Source organism: Sinocyclocheilus rhinocerous, unplaced genomic scaffold (assembly GCF_001515625.1).
Source record: "Sinocyclocheilus rhinocerous isolate Xijiao unplaced genomic scaffold, SAMN03320098_v1.1 scaffold4039, whole genome shotgun sequence".
NCBI classification, from domain to species: Eukaryota; Metazoa; Chordata; class Actinopteri; order Cypriniformes; family Cyprinidae; genus Sinocyclocheilus; species Sinocyclocheilus rhinocerous.
This window is the reverse complement of record NW_015648502.1, coordinates 247,138-256,916: the sequence shown is the minus strand read 5'-3', so window position 1 is coordinate 256,916 and position 9,779 is coordinate 247,138. Positions and strand designations below refer to the sequence as shown.

The window sequence follows — 9,779 nt, the reverse complement described above, 5'->3', positions numbered from 1 at the left end:
CGAGAAGCGCAGCGTCGCATCACGTCTTTAAAATTCAAATACTTTATTTTCTATGAGTGTAGGCACACCGGCGGTGCTGTTCGGCGTCTGTCCGAGGTGCCCAGCTACGTCGTGTTATACTTGGAAGAATTGATCTAGACATGCCGAAAATTTGACGCTACAGCACAGCAGCTCTTCTTCTTCGTTTTCTCTGATGCACTAACTCTGCAGCAGCACTCCTTCTTCATCTTCTCATCTGATGCACTCACTCAACCAAGCGTTCGAACCACAACCTCGCCTGCCCACCCCCCAACCATTCGAATTTCTGTAGGCAGGAATTCTTTTTAATGATATTCTAATGAGCCGCTTTGTGATATCACAAAGCCTGGAAACCAACGCTGTAGTCCAAACGAGCTGTTCGTTGTAGTTCTTGAAAAGGGATTTTTAAAAAACGAAATATCTCCCTTTGGAGTGGACTTTGAGATTTGTAACTTTCTAGATCTTTTTTATGCCCAAACATACACACTACACTCTAACTAAAATTAAAAAAGTGAAAAGGCATAATAGGACCCCTTTAAACTAAATTAACAATTTGCATGTTAAAATTATCATAAAAATGTATGATGTGACCTCTTTAAAAATGAAAAGGAGACATAGGCATTCCTGTATGCATGATAATATACCTTGCATGATAGCCAAAGTCTTGTTTAAAGCATGTGTAAGGCATTGTGGGTCTCAGTTAATCAATCTTTTCTGCTCTCTTTTCTTTCCTAAGGCTGCGGTAAGTGTTGTTGTGAACTGTGTGTGCTGTTTTACTCATTGTCAGGCAAGTTTTGCTTTGACCATAATAGTCTCACTAAACTACTGCTTGTTTGTCTGCTTGCATAATGCCTTTGGATTAGAAAGAGCCTTTTTCCGTGTTCTGCTAGCATCCTTCATCAATCTTTAAACGCATAAAACATCCTGTCATCTGAACATCCTGTCATTTCTTCATCCTGGTTGAGCTAGACAGCACTCTGACTCTTTGTTTACTGAGGAAGCCATTTTTAAATGGGTTTGGACCATAAAAATGAGCTAGGTAACACTTAGAGAGCTCTTTCGCTATACGCTGTGCCCATTAACCTCACAGAAGCCATGAGCTTTTATAGCTTGAGCTGTTTCAACAAAAACTCAGTGAAAGCTTTGTGTTCTGCATAAGTGCTGATGTCTCAAAAGTGTCTATGTTGGACAGCAGAGAATAAAAGATAGCACTGATTATTAAAAGTTAACACGAATTCTCTGAAGTACAGGAGATGTGATATTGATAGTCTGAGCTCTGCCATGATGTGTTATCAGGTTTGCTTTGAAATCCTGAATACGTTGGTTTTTAAGACAGTTAAATGTCAAAGTGTGTGTCCATTAGTCATAACTCTTCATTTCCACCTGTGTGATGTAGAGGTTTGTTGATTATGGGATTGAAACCAGATTTTGTTGCCTGTACATTAATAGCTTCAACAGTGTATGCATACTGTATTTCACACACAAATTGTGACTGGAATGTTGTGTGTGTTTCAGGGTTTCTTTGAAGATGAGGATGGAAAGGAATATATCTATAAAGAACCAAAATTCACTCCTCTATCAGAAATTTCCCAGCGTCTCCTCAAACTTTACTCTGACAAATTTGGCCAAGAAAATGTCAAAATGATCCAGGACTCTGGCAGGGTGAGAAAATGCACACTCATATTTTATCAGTATTCTGTGAATAGGTAAAAGCTCAGACAATCGTGTATAATCTGAACACATGTACACAGATTGCACTAGTACACAAGTACACTGTAAAAATTAGATGTTTATAGAACTTAAAGTAACAGTTCACCCAAAAATAAAATATTTGTCATCATTTACTCACCCTCATGTTGTTGCAAAACTGTATGACTTTCTTTCTTCTGTCTAACATAAAAGAAGATATTTTAAGAAATCTCATATAATTGCAGTCAATGGGCTCACATGTTGTTTGGATCCCAACATTCTTTGGAATTTCAATGTTTGGAACCACATGAGGGAATGATTTTTTTTTGGGGTGTAGTATCCGTTTAAAAATGAAGCCCACACTTTGCATGGCTTAAAATGTCAAGTTTTCATCGCCTAAAATTGTTTTAAAAATGAAGCTAATTGTTCAATATTATGCGCTGTAATGCATGTGTTTTCAAACTGAACAAAGCAGAAAAGTTCTTAAAACCTGTAAACAAGAGAGTCTGGCCTTTAAATATTTGAAAACCTCTCATCTAATGTACATTTCTATGACAAATGCTTATGTCATAGACAGTGTTGGGAGTAACGCATTACAAAAGTAATAATATTACAGTAGTATATTACTTTTTGCTGTAACGCAGTAATATAACGCATTACTAATCAAATTTGGGTAATATTATTACTCGTTTTTTGAATGTAATAATGCGATTTGTGCTTATATTTTTTAACCTAAACTACAACGTAACATTAATGTAGACCTACATACCGGTATCTAAATATGATTTCATATTTTATGCTATATAGACCTACCACATTACCCTCCACTGGATGTATAATGAGCAGCAATAAACTACATTTTGGCATTTTACAATACTTATGTGGATATTTTGGATGAAAGTAACTCAAAAGTAACTCAAAAGTAGTGTAATGCATTACAATTCAGAGACAGTAATATTGTAATGTAACTAATTACTTTCAAAAGACAGTAACTAGTAATATATAATGTATTACATTTTGGAAGTAACTTGCCCAACACTGGTCATAGAGAGCAAAGTGCTTGTTGATAATACCACCATGTGATGTGATGTGATGAATGCTGATCACATGAACACTCGTCAGACAAAAAACATGCATGAAATGCACACAGACCACAACATATGGTACATGAATAAAAACAAGGTAACAACTTCATTAATTTTGTATGTAATAAAGGCACAAACTCATCATGACATTACAAGACAAATAGTGTACTATTTAATTTCAGTGTAAATGAAACTGGCAAACAGTCAAACTATGTAAGCATATTAAGTATTTAAGCACATTTGCATGCAGGGAAATTTTGGTGTGGGTCTATTTGCACTAAAAATGAATCTAGCTCACCTGCTATGCTTGTTGGAGCATATGTTATATAGTATATAGTATAATAGAAAAGCTGTATCATGATTATTTACTTGATCCAAGAATCAGTCTCTCTGTATCTCTCTGTACAGTGTATACACAAACACATACACACACACACACACACACACACACACACAAAGAGCATTACACCATAGATGAGATCAGTTTTGACAACAGACCTCCTGATATGTGGAGTTTGCAGTCAAACCTTAACCCCAATGCACTTCCAGACAAGAATTATATTTATTCATGTTTTATCAGTGTTTTACTGGTCTCCTCCCACCCTAATGTATCACATCTCATCTGTCTCAGGTCAACCCTAAAGATCTGGAGGCAAAGTTTGCCTATATCCAAGTGACGCACGTGACACCGTATCTAGAGGAAAAGGAGCTGGAAGAGAGGAAGACTGACTTTGAGAGGAGCCACAACATTCGGCGCTTTGTGTTCGAGACGCCATTCACTGAGTCAGGAAAGAGGCACGGCGGGGTCAAGGAACAGTGTAAACGAAGGACGGTGCTCACCAGTGAGTGATCACTATCACTGACCCCAGAACAGTTACTGCAGTGAATACAAACAACACACATAACAGAAGAAGTGAACATTTAGCTTTTTTTATACTACAAAACTTCAGTTAACAATAAAACCATTGTGTCTCTGCTTTTCTGCCATCTGGCCGAAAGGTTCTGATCATGGTGAGGAATGGTTCCAGTTACATTTCCACTTTAGCATGGTTAGCTAACTGTGCTCATCCATGCTACTGGATCACCTGTAGTTATGTGATGATGGCTTTCTAGTACTGTAGTACAGTATTTTTCTACATGCTGTTTTCATTAGCCTTTTTAGCTAGCCTGGGGAATTTTAATTTGATGGCATCATTCTCCTTATTATGCACACTCCAAATTTAAATGCACATAAATGCATATACTACAAATCAATCACCAGTTCTAAAATACATTCTAATCCTGATTTCATAGCACTAAATTTGAAAAAGAAACTGCAACCAGATCAGCATGGGTCATCATGGTTTCGCAAAGAGTTTAATGTTTTGTTAGACAGACAAGGGATTTGAGACTTTAGTCTTTGCAACTTTACAGATCTTCTTTATGCACCAAGAGCTTGTAACACTCCAAAGAGAAAGGAAAAATTGAAATCGCATCATATGACCCCTTTAATATATTTTCAAAAGTAATTTTAAAACACACTATTTGAAATTGGAAATTTTACTTTTTTTTTTTCTAACTTGATTTGAAAGCACTTTGAGCCTCGATTCTGTATGTATTCATTACATGTGCACAAAAGCTGCACATATTTGATCAAAATATTATTATATTAGTAAAATATTATTAAAAATGAAGGCCCAGCTTTACATCAAAAAATAAGTACAATGTACTTTTTGTGTTATTGTATTGCAAAACACTGCTGCTGTTGAGGTGGGATACGGGTAAGGTTAGGGACAGGTTTGGTGGTATAGGTAGGTTTAAGGATGGGTTAAAGTGTAAGGGATGGGTCAACAGTGTAATTCTAAATGTAAGTACAGAAATTAATTACAGATATAATTAAATGCTGGTATTTTTAAAATATAAGTACAATGTAAAAACATGTATGTACACAATAAGTGCATTGTACCAAATAATTAATTTAAATGTAAGTACATAGTACTTAAGGCCAACTAATATAAAGTGGGACCTACATGTATATTCTTTTAAAATTTATTTTGCTTCTTAATTTAGTGTGAGAATCTCAGTAGTGATGAATAGCTTTTTTCTTTACTGTCATTTCTGATCAATGTAATGCATCGATTCCTTGAAAGAAAGAATGAAAGAACGAAAGAAAGAAAACTCTGACCCCAAACTTTTGGACGGTAGTGTACATGTAGTTCCTTAATCTGTAACTTCCTTAAATCATTGGTTTATTGCATTCACCATATAAGTGCACCCGTACACATGGAAACCAGATTTAATGAACATATGTCTTTGGCCTCCATATGGTGTAATCCATTTATTTACCCAGCTATTCCCTGAACACTAATCTTTAATGATTACATTTTAGTCTGTACTTCCTGTATTAACACTGTACACCCTGATCTTGAGCTCTGGGCTGCAATTGTGTTCAAAAACAATTAATCCATGTCTTTGTCTCAAGTTAAGTGTTGTTTAGTGTTGTAAAAGCAACCAGGAAATTTCAAAGTTGAACCCTGATCTTCATCCTGTGAAAAATTTTCAGATCAAATCTGGCCACTGAGGTAGAATTACCTTCTTAAGAGAGTGTGTTCTAAATAAACCACTTTTCACAGTTTCAAGGTGTGCCATCCGCATGGAACATAAATCCTGATTACTGCACAAACATGAGTAGATTTCAGATGGGTCCTTAATTTGTTTGTTCTTCTAGCCACCCGTACTACTGCATTCACTTAATGTTTATTTACTCTGTCTTCTCCTATCTCTCTGTTTCAGCCACACACTGTTTCCCGTATGTAAAGAAGCGCATAGCGGTGATGTATCAGCACCACACAGACCTGAGTCCCATCGAGGTGGCCATAGATGAGATGAGCGGGAAGGTGGCAGAACTCAGAGCCCTTTGTGCAACCAGTGAGGTCGACATGATCCGCCTGCAACTTAAGCTGCAGGGAAGCATTAGTGTACAGGTGTGGGTGGGTGTGTGTGTGTGTGTGTGTGTGTGTGTGTTTGTGTGTGTGTGTGTGTGTGTGAGAGACACAAATGAACACACATCATTGGCCTGTTCCAAAAGCAACCTAGCCAACACTTTTAGGCATCGTGATGCAGAGTCTGTGACAAAGATACTTTGTTTTGTTTAGGCAAAACACTCTACCATTTGATTCCAGAATGCACTGCAATGAATTGAACAAATATTACATTGAAGATATGTCATAAGAAATTTGTGCGAAACGTCCATTTTAAATTAATTTTATTCAGTAGAAAAGTTTATTTTGATTAAAGTGCTCCATTTTAATCAATATTTTACCCATTATTTGTATGCGGAAAAACACCTATATTACCTATTTTTTATGAATAAAAATGAAATAATACTTTTATTCAGCAAGGATGCATTATTTTATCAAAATGTGACACTAAGACGTTTATAATATTCATTTATAATATTTATAATACAAAAATCTGTTTCAAATAAATGCTATGCATTGGAACCTTCTATTAATCAAAGAATCCTGAGATAAAATGTATCGATTGTTTCCAAAATAATTTTAATAAAATAAAAGTAATAAGAAATTATTCTTGAGCAGCGAATCAGCAGATTAGAATGATTACTGAAGGATCATGTGACACTGAAGACTGGAGTAATGATTGCTGAAAATTCAGCTTTGACATCACAGGAATAAATTATAGTTTAAAATATATTTATATATATTTTAAATATATTTTTAAATGTAATAACATTACACAATATTACTATTTTTACTGTATTTTTGATCAAATTTTATGTTCAACCTTGGTGAACATAATAGAACATATTCATTAAATTTTTTAAAAACATCTTATAGACCCCAAACTTTCAAATGGTAGTGTATAATTGTAAAAAAACAATATTTATAGCTAGTTGTGCAGCCTACCAAAAATATTATGGCATTCAACAGTAGGAACGTCTTCTATAGACTAATAATGCAACAACTTGGTGGCATCTAACAATAAAATCAGTCAGTACACAATAGACAACAAGGCACCACACTAGATATAGAAACAAAGCAATTGTGTTGATTCACACCCACACTTTCTCCCCAAGTTTGGCATGTTTAGAATTCACTTTAGACATTATTCAGTTCCTTTCTTCCTTGTAGGTCAATTTTGCATGGATTTGACATTTTTAGTTATTTTTATGGAGACATTTTTAGCCATTTAATTCCCACAAGAGCAGCAAGCCTTCCCCCAAATATACTTTTGCCATTATATCACACACTCAGGTTTAAACTGACCTGTAAATGACTTTTTTTCTTAAATACTTCTTTCTCTTCAGGTCAATGCTGGGCCACTTGCATATGCCAGAGCTTTCCTTGATGACGCCTGCGCCAAAAAATACCCAGATAACAAAGTCAAACAGCTTAAAGAGGTCTTCAGGTAAATGAACACCATTTGAAATGCCTTCTAAAATCTCCACACAAGCGCCTGCTTTTTTATCTGTATGTGTATATGGTGTTTGTGTATGCAGGCAGTTTGTTGAGGCATGTGGACAGGCTCTAGCTGTGAACGAAAGGTTGATCAAGGAGGACCAACAGGAATATCATGACGAGATGAAAGCCAGTTACAAAGACCTGGCCAGAGAGCTTTCACACATCATGCATGAACAGGTAACCATACACATTGGCACATCGCAAATCTTGTTTCCCTCATGCAAGCGCAAACACACTGAGTCTGTGTTGGCAAAAGATTGGAATAATTAAATGTCTTTGAAAGAAGTCTCACCCAGGCTACATTTACTGAATCATAAATACAGTAAAAACAGTGATGTTGTTAAATATGAATACAAATGGAAGGAACTCTTTTCCTTTTGAATGTATTTTCAAATGTAATTGATGACAAAGCTGCATTTTCAGCAGCAATTACTGCACTCACATGATCCTTCAGAAATAGTTCTAATATGCTGATTTAGTGCTGAATTGTTAATAATGGTTTGTATTATTACTGTATTATTTTATGTTGAAACAGTTTTTGATGCCTAATATTTAATCTTTTTTGTGAAAACTGTTTTTCAGGATTCTTTGAATGGAAAGTTCACTCACGGCATTATTTAAAAAGATTTTTTTGTAACATTATAAATGTATTTATTGTCCATTGTTATCAATTTAATGTGTTGCCTTTGCTGCATAAACGTATTATTATTTTTTTATGGTAAAAAAAATGGTAATGTGTCATAGTTTCCATAAAATATTAAGCAACAAATATAATATATATATATATATATATATTAAAATAAAAAAACAGTTACTTTAAATTGTAATATTTCATAATATTGCTGTTTTTACTGTATTTGTAATCAAATAAATGCAGGCTTGGTGAGCATAAGAGACTTCTTTAAAAATCATAATAATTCCACATTTTTGGCCACCAGTACACTAGTAGGTTACCATGAATGTTTGGTTCATATTTAATATTCATGATATTTGTTCTCTCTCTTTTGTGCTGGCCTCTGTAGATCGGATGGTAATAATGCATACAATTAATCATACATGAAAAACAATACAGTACAGTTCAAGTGTGAGTTTGATCTGTTCTTTCTCACACTGCACTCTTCCTCTTCATCAGATCTCCGCTGTGGAGGGTGGAACCAAGAGCTCTCTTTCTGATTCGCTGCATATTTTCAATGCCATCAGTGGCACGCCCAGCGGAACCACCCTGCATGGCATGCCTAGCTCCGCTTCCTCCGTGTGACTCTCACCCCTGGCCTTAAACCTCTGACCCTGCCCACAGCCAGAGAGACGAACAGACAGACTGAAATGCATCAAAAGCGAAAGAACAAGGAAAGAATGGAATTTCATTGTCCGACACTCCTGAATGAATCGCCCATCAATCAGCATCCAGGACACTGGGATACAGCAGGTGTATCCGGTCTTTGGAATGTCCCCATACTATTCCCATATGACTCATGTAGCTTTTGTTCTTCTCTCATCCACTCCAGTCCTCCGTTCACAGGTGTTTCCTGTGGAGACTATCACTTTTATTTCTTACACAACCAGAACAGCTTGAAAAATCTGCCTTTTTACTTTCACATTCCTTAAATTTAATGCTTCATCTTTCCATATATTCCCCAATTCTGTATTTTTTTTGCTGCTCTGTGCTAAAAGAGAAGCTGCGACATCACTTCCTGTGTCTAAGGCAGCAGCCGTCCATTGAGTAGTAGTGAAGGGAATATAACTGTGCTTCATTGTAGCAGGAAGTTTGAGCTTTACTGTAATACCCATGCATGATCACCTGAGCCACTCAAGCTTTTTAGCCCACACTTCCATTTCTATCATTTTTTCCTTGTTTTTTTATATATATATATATATATATATATATACATATACGCAGTTGCTGCGTTTGGCTGTGTTATGGAGTTATATCTGAACAGGGTACTAAATGGTGTTATTAGGGTTATTTAGAACAGTCATATGATGTGTTGGCGATGTTTTGAAGTTCCAACATTATCTAGCTAATCAACATTCTTTCAGCCAGCATGTTCAACTATGAGAGTTAATTATTATATTAAATCAGCCTCCATTTACCATTCAACATAATTCATATTATAAGGTTTTGTAAGATAAACACAGGATTTTATCTACCCAGTAATAATTCTAACACCAGAAAAGTGACTTGAAATAGTTTTCAAATACTTGCTAAGACAAGTTTATATAAGAATAAATTTATTTACATCTTTGATTTGTTAAAAAAAATTCATAGGAATACAATGTCATTCTGCACTTTTCTGTATTTTTTATTTTCAGCTTGAAAAATCTGCCTTTTTACTTTCACATTCCTTAAATTTAATGCTTCATCTTTCCATATATTCCCCAATTCTGTATGTTTTTTGCTGCTCTGTGCTAAAAGAGAAGCTGCGACATCACTTCCTGTGTCTAAGGCAGCAGCCGTCCATTGAGTAGTAGTGAAGGGAATATAACTGCTTCATTGTAGCAGGAAGTTTGAGCTTTACTGTACAAAATA

At 35.5% G+C, this 9,779-nt stretch overlaps 1 protein-coding gene across 1 annotated transcript in view; it reads left to right on the top strand.

Moving 5' to 3' along the window:
• LOC107709735 (dedicator of cytokinesis protein 9-like) overlaps positions 1-9,032 on the top strand; it is a 51,564-nt gene extending 42,532 nt beyond the window's left edge. Inside the window, exons 46-52 of the mRNA XM_016514329.1 lie at positions 755-760; positions 1,534-1,680; positions 3,424-3,634; positions 5,565-5,755; positions 7,099-7,199; positions 7,291-7,429; positions 8,385-9,032. Of these exons, the coding sequence (XP_016369815.1) occupies positions 755-760; positions 1,534-1,680; positions 3,424-3,634; positions 5,565-5,755; positions 7,099-7,199; positions 7,291-7,429; positions 8,385-8,510 (921 nt within the window). The 3' untranslated portion in view covers positions 8,511-9,032. The remainder of the gene's footprint in view (positions 1-754; positions 761-1,533; positions 1,681-3,423; positions 3,635-5,564; positions 5,756-7,098; positions 7,200-7,290; positions 7,430-8,384) is intronic.
• Positions 9,033-9,779: the final 747 nt, after the last annotated feature.